Source organism: Pan troglodytes, chromosome 3 (genome assembly GCF_028858775.2).
Source record: "Pan troglodytes isolate AG18354 chromosome 3, NHGRI_mPanTro3-v2.0_pri, whole genome shotgun sequence".
NCBI lineage: Eukaryota > Metazoa > Chordata > Mammalia > Primates > Hominidae > Pan > Pan troglodytes.
In genome coordinates this window covers 49,855,772-49,875,662 of record NC_072401.2, presented here as the reverse complement: position 1 = coordinate 49,875,662, position 19,891 = coordinate 49,855,772, and the positions used below count along the sequence as shown (strand labels likewise).

Sequence of the window (19,891 nt, the reverse complement as noted above, 5' to 3'; positions counted from 1 at the left end):
CTGCCCCTGGAGGACTCAGCTGCTAACGCCGAGCTCGTTTCCACGCGGCTCTGGCCCTAGTCGGGGAAGCCGGGTGGCCGCGCGACGCGAGAGAACTGCTAGGATGCGTGGCCCTGGTATGGGCGCACCCAGCGTCCGGGGCGCAGGTTCTCTCAGCCCAGCTTCTCCTCCCACTCACTCGCTCGGATCTCCTCCCTCCTTCACATCCCCCGCCCCCGGGACCGCGAGGCTCCCTCCCCGCACCGGCCAGTGAGTACACAAAGCCGCGGGTGAGGGGAAGCTTCGCAGGCGTGCACGGAGCAGTGAGATCACTGGCGTTATAAATATCCCGGTGCCAGCGCGGAGATCCGCTCGGGTGGCCTCTCTCTTCCCCTCTCCCCTTCTCTTCCCCGAGGCTATGTCCACCCGGTGCGGCGAGGCGGGCAGCGCCAGAGGCACGCAGCCGCACAGGGGCTACAGAGCCCAGAATCAGCCCTACAAGATGCACTTAGGACCCCCGCGGCTGGAAGAATGAGCTTGTCCTTCCTCCTCCTCCTCTTCTTCAGCCACCTGATCCTCAGCGCCTGGGCTCACGGGGAGAAGCGTCTCGCCCCCAAAGGGCAACCCGGACCCGCTGCCACTGATAGGAACCCTAGAGGCTCCAGCAGCAGACAGAGCAGCAGTAGCGCTATGTCTTCCTCTTCTGCCTCCTCCTCCGCCGCAGCTTCTCTGGGCAGCCAAGGAAGTGGCTTGGAGCAGAGCAGTTTCCAGTGGAGCCCCTCGGGGCGTCGGACCGGCAGCCTCTACTGCAGAGTGGGCATCGGTTTCCATCTGCAGATCTACCCGGACGGCAAAGTCAATGGATCCCACGAAGCCAATATGTTAAGTAAGTTACTCGCTCCCCTACAAAACCCGTCCTAGGCGGCCGCGGAAGATTCGGGAGGGACAGCAGGTATTCACCGGGACACAGGCTCACCTTCCTGAGCCCAGGCCACTGGGACCAAGCTGATACTCAGAAACAGCCGGGCGGGTTGGGTGGAGATGCATCTATATGGCGTGCGCACACGCACCCCTCTCCTGGGCATGAGGAATTGCGATTTCTCAGGTGTATGTTACCTAGAGGCTGGTGCCCAGACGGGTACCTTGTTTCCAGTTTGCTCTAGCCTCAAAGACGAGTCCCCAGCCATGACAGGAGAGAACAAAAAACTCATTTCTTCTCATTCAATTTGTTTACCTTCTGCTTATGAACTAGCCTGGCATTTTTCATTAGGCATCAAAGGCAGCCCTTCTCCCTATCCATAACTGAAGTTATTTTTTGAAAAGAAGAATCAAATCCCAAATACTTCCCTCTTCCATCCGCTACCATAAACCTCAAATTAATATTGTATATGTATATGCATATATGTATATAAGTCTATGTATACAATGTATACACATAGGTAGATAGATAGATAGATAGATAGATAGATAGATAGATAGATGATAGATAGATAGATACATAGATACACAGATAGATAGACAGACAGATAGATAACTAGGGGACACCAGACAGACATTCCTGCTTGGAAGAAGATTGTGCTCTAGAAAACTGGACGCGTTTAGAGAGGGAGACATGATAAACATTGAAATTACTAACTCCAGAGTTGGATTTAACAATGTTTAGTATCTTGAGACCATGACTACACCGTATTAGGAGAGTGGCCAGCCTTTGGTCCCCAAGAACAGTTAGGGGAAAGTTCCTTATTTTAGAAGAAACGCAGAGGTTAAATTTGGTAGGGGTGAAGATTTTGTAGGACTTTTTATAAACAAAGTTTTAAATTTTCCCTCTGAGTTTTTTCTTTCAGCACGCTCTCTTTTTTCCTTTCTCATCTCCTCTTCCCTTCTACCCCATCTATGTTTCCAGACCATCGCAGCCACTCCTCTGGTTTCCCTTCACTGCCTCTAGGCAGCTGGGGGCAGGGACGGTTTGGGGCTGTGTGTAGGAGTGGGGAGATCTCTGTGAGGCTTTTGCTCAGTAGGGCCAGATCGCTCTTCCAGCGCGGGTTGGTCCACCAGGCAGAGCCCCAGCCAGGGCCTGTCAGGTACCCAGGGAGACCGGAAATGTAGCCAGGAGACAGCAGCGCGCACAGTCACCTGGTTTCAGTGTCAGCCTGGTTGCTCCTAGATGTTCCTAACTTGCTCCATCTCAGACCAACGACTCCACGGGCCATTGGGCTCCTTCTTACACAGGCTCCAGAGGAGCGTGGACACCACTGGCGGTCTGAAAATTTGGCAGCCAGCAGTCTCCAGAGCGGGGTCGGAGGCGCGCAAGTGGGTAAGGCGGTAGGCTGGCTAGCCTCCTCCGGTGGGTTAAGGGGGCCTAATGCGGAAGACCTGATGGTTCATGCTGAGAGAAAAGCAGGTCTATGCCCGCCCCTCTGCGCCTGTCTAGTCTATCTGATCGCGCTGATTCAGCAGCCTGTGGCGCACGTGGTGAGGGCGCCTGGAGCGCCCAGCTGGAGAGAGGGCCCTCCGCACACGCACCAGCGAGTCCCAGGGCCTCCCTCACACTCCCGAGAGGAATCTATTTCCATATTTTAGAGTTTATTTCACTCATCGAATAACTGCTCATTTGGGGGATAAAGGGCAAGATCTGTTGGGGTGAAATGGAATTTTCTGAGATTTGAGGAATAATCAGTAACATCTATTTATTTCCATTCGTCCTTCTCATTTTGTCTCAACGGTCTCTTGACTCCATCAGCCATCACAGCTTATTCCCACTTCCGGCAACCTTTCCTTCTCTCTTACAAGAAAACTTTCTTTCTTCTGTTCTTCTTGTAACGACCCGTGGAGTCATTGGTCTGAGATGGAGCAAGTTAGGAACATCTAGGAGCAACCAGGCTGACACTGAAAGACAGGTGACTGTGCGCGCTGCTGTCTCCTGGCTACGTTTCCGCTCTCCCTGGGTACATGACAGAGCACCAACAGAGGATAACTTCCGTGAGCTCAAGGGCGGACCCCAAACTAGCAGGCAGCAAGCAGCAGGTTGGAGCCCAGGGAGCTCAGAGAATGCTTCTGGGGAGGGTTTAGGTGTGCTAGAGATCTCAGAAAGCAAGGCTCATTCCCAGGATATTCACCATCTTCTCTACGAAGACACTATATGAGACGAAGGTAGTTTTACAGCTTAGGCCTTGCTAGAGGGGATGTTGTAGAAAAGCAAAGGGGGGAAATAAGAGCAGATCAAAAAGAGTGCACCCAGATAAACAAGACATTGACCACTACCCAGTATGTAACATGTACATTTTCTTTTAAAATCCACGTTGAAAGATATCTACAAGAGAACAGGGATGTTTCCTAAAACAGTGCCGACAAAAAGCTTAATTTAAACTTTTTCCTAATTTATTCCTGTTTACAATAACCTTTCAGAGTTTAGTTTCTGTGTCTTTCACATGACTTGCTTTCATTCATGCCATAAATCATGTACCCAATATAAGATACCTATCTCACTAAGCATGATATTTTGGTTACTTTTGTGTTGTTTGTCTTCCATAGAGTTTTTTTTTTCCCCAGAAGAAAGCACAGCAAATATTCAAATCATAGTAATTTTCTGCTTTGTGATATCTGGAGTGTCTAATACTACTTCATAAAATTTTAACTACCTTTGATCAATGCAGAATTTGCATGTAATTTGGGAATTTAACATGGATCTCTGCCATTACCTAGCTGTAAAAGAGAAACAGAAACTTGCTAATTACAATTGGTCATTTACCTCTTTGAAGGCAGTATTTGATGTTTCCTGACATTCGTGTAAACTAAGGTGTTGGCCATGGCCTTTCTTAGAGTATGTGAGGAAATGTGTTTAAATCTCCTAAGAGAGGCTGAGAGGGCTGGATCAAGGGCCACAGAGGATACCTCAGTTTGATCTCATCTTCTATTTCTACTGTCTGTGAGTTAGTGATGATAGAAAACCTATTCTTTTTGTTACAACCCTGATACTTCAGAAAAGTCAAAGCTTTGCCATGAAACTGCATTCCAACAAGTTATTTTAAACCTAATAATATTCTGTAGTATTTGTCTGATAGAACAGATAATCATATGTGTTTCGCAAACTATTATTTGACAGTAAACTTTTTTTTTTTGCAAATTGCAAATGTTTTCTGGTTTCACCATGAGAAGTGCACCATGGCCATGGACTTTCAAACATAATTTGTTTAGTTTACATGGACCAATTAATATACTCTTAGCTTCTCTTACACAATAGTTATCCCAAGTTTTGAACACAGAAAATGAAATCAAGCTCATTGTATATAAATCCTTATTATGAGGAAATACTGTGGAAAAATGAAGAAATATGAACAAGACAAGATAGATGACCCAACTATTGCATGGAAACAAATGGTTTGGTTTAATTTATACGCCTTCAAGTTTAATGTCAATACAGTGCTTCTGTTGACTTACCTTGGGCCATTGAAGAATAGGCAATCAAGTAGTTGTCAGTTTAGGGAAGAAAAGTTTAAGGCTTTGGCTACACGAACTCAAAGCGTTTACATAAAATATGAAAATTCCAAGCACATATTTTGGTTAATAGAATCGTTGATGTTACTGCTTTTTAAAAAAATCTAAATTCACTACCAATTTTGGGGTCATGTGGAGTCATTAGACAGTCCCCCAAGCTAGATAAATCAGAAACTATATCTACTATGCAGAAAAATCAAGTGGAAAATTTCTGTTGCTAATTTAATCAGTGAAGACTGCTAAACTGAATATTTCAAGATTCAGATTTGATAACTTGGCACAACATATCTGTTACTTTGTGGATGCAAGTAGAGAAACTTCAGTTTTAAAATATTTTTGTCTGGGGATTTTCAGATGGGTTGTTGAAAGCTTCTGAATACATGGAATATCTGTGCTTTTCTATATTTTATTCATTAACAAAAGAGAGAAAAAGGAAAAATGTGTATAGTTGTATCAACCACTATCAGTAGAGCCCTATTATATTAAGAAATCTGCAGAGGACTAAGTCAAAAATCTAGAAATATGTTTTTTTTTATGGAAGTAAGCTTACATCATAATGCATAAGTGGAATAGACTGTGTGTATAAGCTGAGAGACACCAAGACATTCTTGCCTTCTTCAGCCTAGGTGTCAGTGCTGAAATTCCACAAAGAGAGAATAATTCCTTCTGTTAAGCATTCTCCTCTTCTTTTGACCTTCTTAAATGGGAACACCTTAAGAAAAATAACACACTGTCTGTAGCACTTTAATGTGAATTTATTTACACTGAGCCACCCCTCCACCCCGTGCCTTCTCAAGCAGGAGAAGGCCACAGTAGCAGGAGAGTACTAAGACACCTGTCCATACTTGTGTATGCATGGGGTGTCCTGACAAGAGAAAAGAGAGGTAGTGAGAAGATCAAAGAAGGCAGTCAAATTTAGCAAACAGTCATTGACTATATACCATCTACAAGACAAGCTTGGCCTTCCACAGTTTGGCTTAGAAATACTGCCTTGGCATCCATAAGGAGAATTGTAAGTTTCCATCAAATTTAATATACGTGACTCCTGATGATAAAGGTCAGAAAATTACTGAAATTAAAAAAAATCAATGTCAGAGAAATGTTTTCAGAAATTTATATATTTGTGATTTAAGGCACATGGGTTTAAAAAATTACATAGAATTCCTGAATGAGTTACTGAGATTTGTCATAGCAAAATCAATAGGCCTGTGATGTTTTGGGGAGGAAGGCAGGAAACTGAACTGTGAGACTCATTGAATCTGCTCCAGAAAACAAGGCATTGTGAAATCACTGCTGACATTACTTTGGAAATTATGATCATAACAGTGTTCTTAATATTAGGTCATAATTACAGTAAGATTTAGAAGATCAATACCAAAGTTACTCATGTGAAAAATAATTCATTCATCTAGTCTCATCTCTTACATCTCCTGCATTCTTTATAATGTTAAATAGAACGATATATGTAAAGTGTATTTTTAAGCTTTCGGTTAAAGATAATTTTCTTAAGGTTATAAAATCTTTTAATTCTCAGGCACTATATCATTTTTATCCTGGAAGTTTTAAGAAGAAACCCTGTAATATGTAATACAATAATAACACTTTCACATATATTATTTCATCTTCCCCATATTTAAAATACATTACATGCAACTTGTACATAATATATACACAGAGTGTACACTGTATTGAAATACGTGTTAAATGCATCTAAATGGGTCTTTGTTTAAAGAGAGAATGAGCTAATTATCAGAAACTATTTATTTAAGCAAAGCAGTAGTATTTCTATTAAAACAAATATTTATAAAGCCTTTTTATCTCAATATCTTAAAAGTTAGCATATAAACACATACACTTATGAGACTTTAATCTTTTATTCTACCATGTATTTTTTCATTAATATACAATATATCTGCATGTTCAAAACCAGATAATTTTCCAAAGAATGGAATTAAAAGCCTCTAACAATCTAGCACCATGAGTAAATTGGAGGAAATATACAACCAAATCTCTCCTGTATCAACTCCATGTTGTCCCTTTTGTATCTATCATTCCACACATATACAATTTCTTTCTTTCTTTCTCATTTTTGAATGCACATGTTTACATAAATATTCACAATCACATCCCCCATCTCCCAAATACCTAAAATCATTAATGCTATTCCCAATATCATTCCATATTTCCGATAGAAATTTAACTTTGTATCACTGTTATAGTCATGCTTTAGTAATAATATTATTATAACATATTACATCTGTGTAGAGTAACTTTACAAAGCATTTGGTGTGTTTTGTTAATATTTGATAAAATGATAATGCTTCTAAACGTTTAGAAGCACACTCAAATAATGTTCGTAATAAATCCTATTATAAATAGCATTTAAAAACATTTTGAAGGAAAGGATTTATACAGCACTGGTGGTTTTTTTTTTCAGTTTCCTTCTAAAAGCAAAAGTAGTTTCCAATAGTTTTCGATTTTTGTTTTTCAATTTAAAGAAACACCTATTAATGAACTGGTACCTGCAGTTTCCCTAAAGTGTGTTTTATTTACTTTGGGCTAAAAACATCTATTTTTTAAATAAGCTGTTCAGTTATCCCCTTTTTCACATAAACTTTCTAATCAGGTTTTTTAAGAAACCAAGTTGAATAAATAAACAAACAGCAATGCTTGCTAGAATTATAGATGTTAGCTCACATTGCACAAAATAAATGCTCAATAAAGTTACTCACATATATTTATAAAATATTTCTTGTTTTTGGTAAACAGAATAATTTTATATATACCTCAAATACTGCAGGGAGAGTTTGCTATTTCAAGAAAATCTGATGAATTTCTCTATTTGGCTGAGTCCTATTGAGATATCCTAATTAGTATATATGCTTAGAATATTATAGATGGAAATATTGAGATGTTCTTTTTTCCGTCCCTTTCCTTCTTTGTTTCCTTCTTTTCTTCCTTCCTTCCTTCTTTTCCTTTTTAAAAGTAGAGATGCGGTGTCACTATTTTGACCAGGATGGTCTTGAACTCCTGGTATCAGGCGATCCTTCAGCCTCAGCCTCCCAAAGTGCTGGAATTACAGGCGTGAGCTACTGCACCTGGCTTCCCTTTTTCCTTTCTAAGACAGGTCCCTTTTTAGCTCTATTGAGCTAAAAATCTCTTTTTAAAATTTTTGAAATAGACAACTAATAAAACACATTATAGCTCTATTGAGCTAAAAATCTCTTTTTAAAAATTTTGAAATAGACAACTAATAAAACACATTATGCTCTTTTCATGTTCATATAAAATACATAAATTTATGTTAAATAAGCAGGCTTTCTAATTAAGTGCAGACTATGTGTTTTATCTTATTAAACTACTCTATGAACAGTGGTGTGTCATTCTCTTGATCCAGTGGACGTGAACTTTGAAATTACTGTAGGAGACAGAGGGACATTGACTTCATAATGCTAACTATAAAATACAAAATATATACAGCAATGTAATAAATTATTTCATTAATTTTTTTCTAGGAAATGATTCAAAATGCAAGATGTCTCAAAGCATAATCCATTAAACATTTCATTGAACCAATAATTTCAAGTTATTTATAATGCTTTCAGTATCTTATATGTAGTCTTTAAATGCAGTCACTAAAAGACTGAGTATGGTATATGTTTATTTGTAACTACCATTATAACCTTGATAATTAGAGTAGAGGAATTTATTTAATGTAAATAAGTATTATTTTCCAGACTTTCAAATAGTTATACTAGTCTTGAGCACAGATTTGTGCTTTAATGTTCAAAGTAGTGTATTATCTTTGATGAAGAAACAATGGAGGAGAATTATTTTGAAAAACATTTTTTAAATGTCTTTTTAATTTCTTTAAAACCTGAGAAAACTTCATGCTCATTGTTTACTAAAAGCAACTTATTTGTCCAAATAATTACTGATGAAGTAGAATCAAATTTTTGAATCTTGAAATTATTTTAAATGAACACTTGAATCGTAGCCTTCTTTGTTTTTAACATAGTGAATGTCATGAACAATAAGGATGTTAAATACTAAGTTCTCTTTTAAAATCACAATAATAAAGAATGGAAAGAATCTATGTAGAAATTTAATTCTTCACAATGATATAAAGAAGAGCCTGTGTTTTATTTTGGGATTTCTGTCATCCTAGGTGTTTTGGAAATATTTGCTGTGTCTCAGGGGATTGTAGGAATACGAGGAGTTTTCAGCAACAAATTTTTAGCGATGTCAAAAAAAGGAAAACTCCATGCAAGTGTAAGTAGAACCACTTTATATTTGTTAAAGCTGCTATAAAGATTTTACATTTGTAAAACAGAATAATTTTCCAAATTCATAGGTAAGAAAATTTGCCCAAAGAACTTAACTTTTAAAAAGTATTTTTACATTTAACCAAGATAATTTTGTGCGCTTCCAGAAGTAATAATTTAAATATTTAATTTACTTAAAAGATATTATAGAGTCTACAAAAAGTTTAAGCATAAATGTATTTGAAAACAGCATTCTCAAAGGGGCAGCCATCCACTTATTTCTTAGAAGTGGCCCACGTAAGAAGGAATATGGCAATAATATATTTCATCACATTTTAAACTTACAAGTTTATAGTGATTGTATTTGTGCTAAGTAGATGAGGTTCTTATTTAAGTTTACAGGCTACTCATAATACCAAATTGGGTCTCAGTAATGTAAAATATTTTCATATTAACAAGCAGGGAGGGAAAAAAACCAATAATTAGAAGACTCTGACTTTCATAGACAAATTTTATTTAATTAATTTGAAGAATTTTTATCTTGTATTTTTGTCACATCAAAAATAATGACTTCTTAATACTATGAAAACTAATTTTGCATTCTCAAAAATTTATTCAGACCAGTTTTATATATTGTAATCAATTCACAAACTATTTATTTGCTTTGTTATGAAAGTTCCCATTACCTGGGAAGTATTAAAACATTTTAAAGATAATAAAATATGTTCAGCTTAGTTTTCCCACTCACAGATTCTATTTATTTGCATTAGTATATACACACTGCACTTAAAGGTGCTTTATGCTTTTTCTCTGGCATACTTATTTTCTTCACGTTAAAACATTTTGAAAGCAATTATTCTTTAAAGTTAGTCCTTTAATCCTGATTCTTTATAGTCTTTATTAAATAAATTATTGGAATATCACTTTTTCAGTTTTCAAAGTTATAGAAAGTTTCAATTGATAGCAATAATTGAAACTTACTATATGTAATTTGATTTGATAGATCTTTAAAAAATTCAATGAGAACGCCACTTGGTTTAATGTGTAAGAGTTTTATAATTTTACTTTTCTTAACATCTAAAGTGATTTGTTAATATCTTTTGGAAGAGACAGAATTTGAACAATTTCTATAGTTATTTGAGGATTCGATGAGATAATACATGCAGTGTGCTAAGAATACTATTTGGTGTATTATAAGTGCTCAATAAATATTGCCTATTATTATAGGGTAACAATCTAAATATAATCTAAATGTAATAAATTACTAAAATTTCAGTTTACTAACATAAATGGAAATCCTTTGTTAAACTCTTAAATCACTCATTGCAAGAACTATTAAACAATTTACCATTTCATTTTTTGAGCTGGTTACTATACTCTAGCAAGATGTAGTATAATATTCATAGAAATATATTTTTCTAATTTTTTTCATTTGTTTAAGGGACAACATTCTGCATCACTGTGAAAAAAGTAGGGTATTACTTTTTTAAATTTATTTTTTATTTCAATAGGTTTTTAAGGAGCAGATGGTATTTGGTTACATGAAAAAGTTCTTTAGTGGTGATTTCTGAGATTTAGGTGCACCCATCACCCCAGTAGTGTACACCGTACCCAATGTGTTGTCTTTTACCCCCAGCCCCCTCCCCTTTCCCCCTGAGTTCCCAAAGTCCAATGTATCATTCTCAGGGCATTTAATTTTATTTTAAAATATTAGTTAAAATCCACATACAGATGAGTTCTCACGAGGGCTGGAAAAAAAAGTAAAAAAAAAAAATCCACATACAGAATAGAAAACAATGATTAAACACATCTAAACGGAATAACTTTTCCTCAGTCTACTTTAAGTTTATAAAAGATTAAAACACCTTTAAAATCTAACCTCATAATAGTACACAGTGCATACAAAGAAACTTTCTCTTACTGGTTTGTTTTGAGTGAAAATCTTAACTTTCAAAATATTCTGATTTATGCCATAGTACATGCAAAAAAAAAATAGACTAAACTTGGAACAGCTTAAGGATAATTGCCACAGAAAGTAACATATTACAAATGGAAGCCAATTAGAAAGGTCAAACTGAGAGGTTAAGATACATGATTCCTCTGTCAAAGACAAGTAACAAATTTCTAGAAATTTGACCCAAATGTCTAAGGATGGCTGGTTGAAATAATGCAGATAATGCAAAAACAGCATCTGTTATTCTTTCTCATCTTGGCAGGCTAAAGTTATTTCATAGAATAATGACTTTTAAACAGTACAAAGCAAGTCTTGCTCTTGTCACTCACTGAAGCTCTTTGATATAAAAGTCATTCTGATGACTTTGAGCTATATTGTAGATAAAAATATTAAGCCTATGATTATGTGGATTCTTTTTAAACCAATTATCCAAGCCCACTTTCTCTTATCTGAGCATTTATTAGCAGTTTTCCTCTAGGTGAAAACCTAATTAAATTATAAAGTGATTTATCTTTTAAAGATGTTGAATTTAGAAATAGTATTAATGCTAGCAATTACCAGTTTTATGCCCAGTTGGTTTCTTTCCTGTTTTCACATTCTAGTTAAACATGCTGGAAAATTGTTTTTGTAACTCTAAATATGACTATTTGATTTAGTTAATAGTTTTGATTTTTACGACTTTACATCATCCCCAAAAAAGGTTAAAAACTCATAGACTTTTAGGATTAAACTTGTAATTTGTGAGTTGCTTAAACTAAAAATTTTGCGGAGGCATTTAAAGGGTACTTTTAGGGTTCTATCTACAAAGCAAATGTAAACTAAAAATATAAAATATTAATAGAATTCTGGGAAAAGTAATCCCCCACTGTACTGAGAAATATTCATGGATACTTGTAAATATTCAACTCAGTTTTTGTAATAATAATCAGAGTACTAAAAATTAGCTACTAGGCAGAGATAATGTATTTTCATAGTTCTTTAAAAACCCTTTTGCTCACATTATCTCATTAGATAATGAGGTGACGAAAGAGTCTCATAGATGTTAAATTATTTTCCCAAGGTTACACAGTTAACAAGTGATTGAACCAGAACTATATCCTCCTAGAATTTTATCTTTCTTTTTAAATGCTATAGTGCTTGGTAGATAAAAGTTAGCTTCAAAGAAGATATTAAATTTTGTTTGGAATCAATTACATTGTTTTCACCTCTTAGTGTATAGAAATTAATATGTGCATGAAAATATTTTTGTATTACATATACAAATGAATACTGTGGCACATCATTAGAATATTTATAGCACTCTATTTAATAGGCAAATAAACAGGCAATTTAAGACTTATAGTTAAAATTGTAAATTTCCCCATTCTAGGTACCTCTTTTTCTCTTTGATTCATATCACCTTTTTTGAACTGGTGTTTCCCCCATCTACTCCTGGGTCTCCAGTACTTTACTTTATAATCTAGAGAAGAGGGGATGTGTCTGCCACAGAATTTTACAAATGTTGGTTATTCATTGTCAATGACGAGTTGCATAGGGAACTCCTGCCTCCCGAGATAAACTTTCAAAACAGAAAAGAGATCTGTTTTGCTCACAGAAAACTTCATTTAGTAAATATTTTACTGCCATAGACACAAATATGGCAGACTGAAAGGGTAGGCCAGAGCAGATTCAGGAAGCATTGATGCTGATTCCATTTTTGTGCTAAATTTGTTAATCCCATCAGATAAGTTTTATTTGAGCTTCAGCCATCTAAATGTGGGCTCCCTGGACTCATTCAAGCCCCTGATCTACAGGCAGCTCTCCTTCAAACTTTTATTGGTATACTCTAAATATGCAGTGCAACCAAATTCTTATCGTGCAGGTTTTTCAGCATTCTTTACAAGGATGAGGATGTATGGTCTTCTCTTTGTCCAAATGTATCAAGAATCATCAAGAGCAGGAGGAGATAATTACTTTCCAAAGAGCCATGAGGGCTACTCCAAGCCACAGCTGTGGCCTGTACTCTCTTTCTCAACACATTCCCATGCTAAGATACCTTCTGAGACTGAGCACTCTTTCTGCCTTTATCTGTCTGTCTGTCCCTGCTCACTCCTGAGGGTGGCATCCTTACTGAAAGTCCCCTAGAGAGCCTTTCTGGATTTATCTGAGGTGGGTCCAGACTAGGAGTGAAAGGCCTTGAGTGTGATGGTAAAGACACAGTTAGATTGCCCCAGGCTGAATCCTACTCTACCACTTCCTAACTGTGTCATTTTACTTCATCTTTCTATTCCTTGGTTTTATCAACTACAAAAGAAGGAAAATTAAAGTCACAATCTATTGGGATAGTTAAGTGTTTTAAACAAGATAATACACATAAAACACTTACAGTACTGCCTGAAAAGTGTTCCACACTTAATGTTTAAACAGATTTTCCTGAATTTGCTTTCAGGCAGCTGTTTGACAATCCTTAATCTTCTTCTTTCTGATTTTGGGGTCAGGCAGCTGTGACCCTTAAATTATTCAGGCCAGCCCCAACTCCTATTTATCACTGATCTTTTCTTCCTCACGTCCAAACTTTGTGTGCTTATAGGTGTCCCTTATCTACTAAGTTTTCCTTTCACCAAGGAACCTAATTTCAAAGCAAAATTTCCAAGCTCAACCTCTTAAAGAGGCATGGATTTCCTATGGTTATAATCTTGTGACTTTTTTCATAGCTCTGTTGTCCATCTTGATTTTTCCCTAAATATATAAATCTTGGAAAAGGTGGTTATCATGTATTCTTCAGTCTTTTCATAAAGTATGCAGAAAGCTCATTGCTAATTAGGGAAAAACATGTTACCTTATTTTAAAGATCCAGAGAGAAGCATGTGGTGGAATTATTTTTGTTTCTCAGGGTTTTAGGGGATCATGTTTGAAAGGAAAGCTAATTGCAGACTTTATGAAACAGGCATGGAATGTGTGCTTGATCAGTCCTAAGCAAGGAATAGATCATCCTCCTTTCCTGGTTTCAGAGGGTGCCAGCTGGCTTGCCTGGGATGAGACTCCAGAATGGACTTCCTGTGCTGCAGGCAGAGTGAAGAGGAGTCAGCAGCCCCTAAAGCTGAACATATTTACTGAAAGGGGAAATGGAGGCTTGAGTAATACTTATCATCCTCATCAAAAAATAACTCACTAAGCACTCCACTCTGCCAGTCAAGACCATGCATGAGCTAGATCAAGGCATTTGAAAAGAATTTTTTTTTGCCCTCTAAGAGCTTTCAATATACAGTAAAATGGAATGTCTAGCTATTCAGGCACAAAAATGGGTTTAAACTCTGCTTCGCAGTAAATGCCAGTTTCCCCTCAGTTTTGCACTGTGGAGGTCTAGTTAAAAGACCTATTTTATTGAGGAAATCTGGATGTGATTGCCTTGTAGATTCAGAAATCCATTTTAGCAGAAAGTGAGACATGGTAATATATTTCTTTGATGATTTGAAGAGTGACACTTGTCATTCATCAATATTTTAACAGGAAACAACTTCAGAGCAAGTAAGATTGTATGAGCAAAGACTAGGCAATAGCTTTGGTTTGTACAGTGTTATGGAAAGACCCTTAGTCTAGGAATCAGAAGATGCAATTTAAATCACAGGTCTATTCTGGCACTTAATAAATGCAGGGTGATAGATGGATCATTTTCTTTACTTCTCTGGCTGAAAAAAATCAGATAATACTATCCTAATAGCGGCCATGGAATTACTGTGAGTTAAATTATATATGTAAACCACCTGACACAGAGTAGTCTCCAATAGTCCAGCTATATGGAGTTATTAAGGGCCTCAGAAAGAAAGTCATGCTATACCATGTTTTGCCTGGTGTGGTCCTTACTTCAAGGGTATCAAAACCACATGGGATGCTGGTTAATGATACATCAAGTCCAGGGTCTCACCTCAGACTTAGAAAAACACAGTCCCTGGAGATAGGGCTTGAGGAGCTGCATTTGAGCCTGCTCTCTGAGTAATTTGAAGGCAAATTATGTAAGTGAAGAAAAGAGATCCTGTAGTTGATATTCTTTACTGCATTATCTCAGGTTGGGTGATATTAAAGCCAACTTGTGTATTTTGTTGGTTGCTCAGTATGGAGAACTGAGATATAGAAGGAACGAATGTCCAGTACCAAGCAGGAGATATGGCCATGCCTGGGAGATAGCATGGCAAGGCTACAACTGACCCATACACAGCTTATATAGTAAAGAGTAAGAAGTAGCCCTCTGGGTGCTTGCTATCCTGTACCAGGGCACAAGTATAAAAAATGAACTGAGTTTAGGGCACCTGTCCCAGGCAGCTCCATTGGTGGAGGGAAGGGATGGGAACCAAGCAGGTCTAAAAGGAGGGAGGGGAATTAGAAGTGATGCATGTGACAAGGAAACTTAGTTTAGAGCAAAATTTGGTCTATAGTTGTTTTTATTACAGTCTATGATAACCTTTTTGTTATTTAATAATATTAGTCTATAACAACATTTTAATTATTTATATTTGGCTTTTTTTCCCTTAACTTTATAAGGTTTTTCAGGAGAAAGGGCCAAATCAAAGAAAACAAGCTGAAATAAATCATTAAAATTGATTAAATACACACAAATTCCAAGGTTTATACTGGTGTCTGTTCAAATTCACTCCTATTTCTATATCTCATATCCTACATATTTAGTTCTGTAGTTGCACGCAAGAGTCGGTATTTGCACAGCTTTAATTCATACTATACAAGGTACTCAATCATCATAGATGGTGATATTTACTAAGGAACAAGAAGAGATTTTAGAGAGTTTTTTTTAAACAATATCATTTTGGAAATAATTTATTTGGTTTAATTGACCTGTTTAATTTTGGCTTGGCAGAATTAGTCATTTCTGGAATATTGTAGTTAATCGGAGTTGTGCTTTCTTTGAATTCAATTTGACCTTTCAAAAAATATCTGTTGTTTAAAATTGATCCTTCACTGTGAGAAGGAGTGAGGAGAGCCACAGTTTACTTCTAGTGAAAAAGTTTTTTTTTTTTTTTTTTGAGACAGAGTTTTGCTCTTGTTGCCCAGGCTAGAGTGCAATGGTAGGATCCCAGCTCACTGCAACCTCTGCCCCCTGGGTTCAAGCGATTCTCCTGCCTCAGTCTCCTGAGTAGTTGGGATTACAGGCGCGCACAACCACACCTGGCTGATTTTGTATTTTTAGTACAGACAGAGTTTCACCATGTTGGTCAGCCTGGTCTCGAACTCCTGACCTCAAAAGATCCACCCGCCTTGGCCTCCCAAAGTGCTGTGATTACAGATGTGAGCCACTGTACCCAGCAGAAAGTTCTTATTTCTCTTAATAGTAGTGTGTTTCCTCTCCTTGTAATAATTTGGATATTCAAGAAAAAATAGTTCGATTTGTTTAAAGTTCTTTTTCTTTTTTTGTCAATTAGGAGTATATACTAAACTACAAAAAACGCTGATTTTAAACATTTCATTTTAATTTTGCAATTATGGTTTGTTGAATGTAACCTGTTATTATTCTTGCCAGATCAAGGAGAAATTAAAGAGATTTTAATGTAATTTAAGTCAACAAAAACATGGGCAGGACCATGTTAATACTGTTTTCCACTGTAAAAGTGGCACCTAGCACAGTGCCTGGCATGTGATATCTGTGGAATAAATTAGTGAAAAATGAATATGAAACTTTTTAAACAAATATTTAAACAATTGCTTTCATTGTAGTGGCTGATGGTGGTAAGGCAATTAGATGAAGGAGTCTTGATTTCAGCAACTTATCTGAAATTTGATTCACCTCTCTACTTCATACTCTTTAACTATAGAAAAAGTCTGTTTGTTAATTTCAGGGTTTTTTTCCTAGAAAAATAATGGAGTTCTATCATTTTAAAAGTGTATATTTTATTAGAAGGCTTATAATTTAAAAAAAAGATTTAAAAAATAAAAATCAGCCTGGAAAATTTATTGTCCAAAATTTTCTAATGGTAAATGTATGTATTTTAGTACCTCTAGCTAAGATCTATGACTCTTTGCTATAAAGATGGTCCATGCACAACATTATGTATAGAGATATACTGCTTAGGGTCACTATCTTGTCTGAGCCAGACCGGCAATACTAACAGGAATAGTCGATCCTTCAAGATGAGTAAATTCACTGAAACGTTTGTTTCAAATGATTCTGTGTTCCATCACAGCTGGAAGAATTTTTCAGACAAAACATTAAATTAAAAGTTAATTAAGGAAGCCAAAACAGTCTAACTGCGTTTACTCCCGTATTAATGTAGAATGTAGGATTTGGACGGCTGAGGGGCTGTGTGTACTGTGTGGATCCTTAGAACTCTACACACTTCTACCCTGGGTAACAGTTAGGTGACCTTTGAAAAATCTGAAGTCCAAATAGCCATCTCCGTAAAGGGCTCCTCTTAAGAAAGAACTTTAGAATATGAATCTCGAGGAAAAGAGGAGGAAAAGAGAAAGATTTTAGATGAAACAATTGTAGGGGGTGGGGCAGGTGGGTTTCACTCATATGAAAGACCCTAAAATGGAAATGATGTAGATTCCAGTTTTTAAAAAAGGAATGCTGTGGTGTGTGTCTGCACATGCACCTGTGCATGAGTGTGTGTGTGCCTGTCATCTACATCAGTTAAAAATGACATGTTCTTTCTTTATTTATTTGGGCACTGTTGGGGGAAAATATTAAATAATGTAGTACATTTTAAAAACCTAACTCTGTCAAAATTGAGTAAAGCAATCACCGCTGTTTTTGTGAAACAGAGCTGGAAGTCAGATCAAGGCATAATGTATTACACATTTTCAAAAATGTCATTCAACTGCATTTTAAGGAAAAAAAAAAACCCAAGACAAGGTAAATATACCTGATACTCTTTTTAATGAAATGTTTCACACCTTTCTAAAATTCTTGTTATCTGTTTATAGAGCCAGAAACATTCTAGATGTCTATAGCTTTTATTTTGAAATAAAATGTTGGGATTATCTAATTAAATGGGAAAGCCATTTTAAGAGCTAAGCAGCTGCAGACAAATCTACAATGAATTTGTAAGCAAGTCTTTCTGATAAAAAATAGGAATAGTCAATGTGTGGTCTTCGAAAGTGATGTCAGCATAGCAGTCCTGGCCTAAATGTAGGCTGGCAAGGTGTATCGTAGACAGGGTGAAAGGGATGCCATACATAGGTGGTGATTGTTTATAATACCTGCCTTCGGCCGGGTGCGGTGTCTCACACCTGTAATCCCAGCACTTTGGGAGGCCGAGGCAGGCAGATTATCTGAGGTCAGGAGTTCGAGACAAGCCTGGCCAATATGGTGAAACCCCGTCTCTACTAAAAATACAAAAATTAGCTGGGCATGGTGGCGCACACCTGTAATCCCAGCTACTCAGGAGGCTGAAGCAGGAGAATTGCTTGAGCCTGGGAGATGGAGGTTGCAGTGAGCCAAGATAATGCCACTGCACTCCAGCCTGGCCAACAGAGCAAGAACCTGTCTCAAAAACAACAACAACAACAAAACAACAACAACAAAGAAACAAACAAAAAATACTTGCCTTCAGCCTGCTCGAGATCATATCCAGAGATTCACCAGTAGACTTGTGGAAGATCTACATATATGGCTTCATAACCTGCCAATGGAACTTTGTTGATTGAACTACACTTAAATATAAGTAACTCCAGTAAACTATTGTACATAAAGTTAATGTGCTGTTGGAAATGCTCTGATATTGGTTGGCTTCTACTACTGTCAGTAACTTGCACTGCTCAAAAACTCCATGTGGACTTCAACAGTGGATCTAGGTAGATTGCCTTGCAATATTCAGATTTTTAGATTTCTGTGTTATGATCAGTATTTCAAAGAAAAGTTTGGCATTATTAGAAAAAACAAGGAAAAAAAGGCCATTTTATTCCCGTATAAAACTTCTTGGTTTGATATAGAAGTATGTAGCTTTTAGTGTTTTTACATATAGGGGACAAAATATTTGGTATTCTCAAACACGGGAATTCTGTGTAAATAGTACTCCTTGAAATTATGAAACCTGGTAGTCTTAACTAGTACAGGAATTCTTAATTTTTTGGGGGTTATGGGCTCTTTCAAGTTCGATGAGAGCTACAGAATCCTCCTTTGGATTCTCATAACAGCCCTATTGTTGTAAGTGTTATGGATAAGGAGGCTAAGGCTAAGAGCTTAATTGGCAGAACTGGTTTTTGATTGCATGTCTGACTCCAAGTTCACACTCTTCCCCCATTCTCCCACATATTCCTTCAAATTTTACAACATGGCAAACTAAGCCCTTTCAGAGCTGGTGCTGACCTACATTGTCTGGCTCATCTCCTTACTTCCCACATGCATCCTAGGTAGAGGTCACGCTGAACTACTTACAGGTATTTGAAAGTGTCATGTTGACCTTTCAACACCCTGTTCCTTCTCCCTGAAAATCCTTTCTTATTTTGCCTGCCTCTCTAATGCTAGTTAGAGAACATTCCTAGTTGTACTTGAAGACTCAGCTCAAATGTCACTTTTTATAGGAAGACTTTTCTGCCCTCTTCTTGGCCACCTCCACCCTCTTAGATGCCCTTCCTCTATGCTGTCATTGTACCCTCTGCATACCGCTGTCATAATTCCATTTATCAAGCTGCACCATGACGGATGTCTACTTGTCTGCTTTTCCACTATTCTGTAAGCATTTCAAGGGCAGATATTTTGTGTGTGTGTAAGATCTGGCCAAAGTGTAGTTAGTTACTCGAGTGACTTTTTTCTTCTTGGAGTCAGATATACTTTCCTGTAATGCCTGAGTAAAGATACGTTATTTTTTTCTAAAGAACTCTAACATGTGCAATATTAATGGGGGCCATATGCTACTTCTCTCTCAGCAGCCTCAATCACACTGATAACATTGAAAAAATGCAAGCTTGTTTCAAAGGAATAATTTTGACCCCATTTCTGTGAACAGAAATTTATATTTTACCAGGCAATCGTTTCTTAGTAATATAGTTCCATTTATTTTCTTGGTGAGTTAGGAGGAAAAACAGTATGTAAAAAGATTTGTAACTATACATTTCAAAGTATTTAAACAATAGTAACAGAGTTTAAATGTATCAAGAGTTCTGGTTACTTTTATAGTCATCAATATTATGTCACCAAGTAAGTAGGGAACAGAAATGTGTTACAAAGATAAATGAAGTAGAAATATAGAAAGAAAAATAGTAATTTTAA

At 36.9% G+C, this 19,891-nt stretch overlaps 1 protein-coding gene across 6 annotated transcripts in view; it reads left to right on the top strand.

Moving 5' to 3' along the window:
• Window positions 1-251: 251 nt before the first annotated feature.
• CFAP299 (cilia and flagella associated protein 299) overlaps window positions 252-19,891 on the top strand; it is a 692,782-nt gene continuing 673,142 nt past the window's right edge. For 4 of the 6 annotated variants that reach the window (XM_063809506.1, XM_063809505.1, XM_063809507.1 and 1 more), the window contains exon 1: window positions 422-865. In XM_063809506.1, the coding sequence (XP_063665576.1) occupies window positions 511-865 (355 nt within the window). In that variant the 5' untranslated portion in view covers window positions 422-510. Of the gene's footprint in view, window positions 866-8,641; window positions 8,746-19,891 lie in introns of all 6 variants that reach the window. The other 2 variants (XM_526572.9, XM_001144486.8) reach the window with 2 other exon arrangements.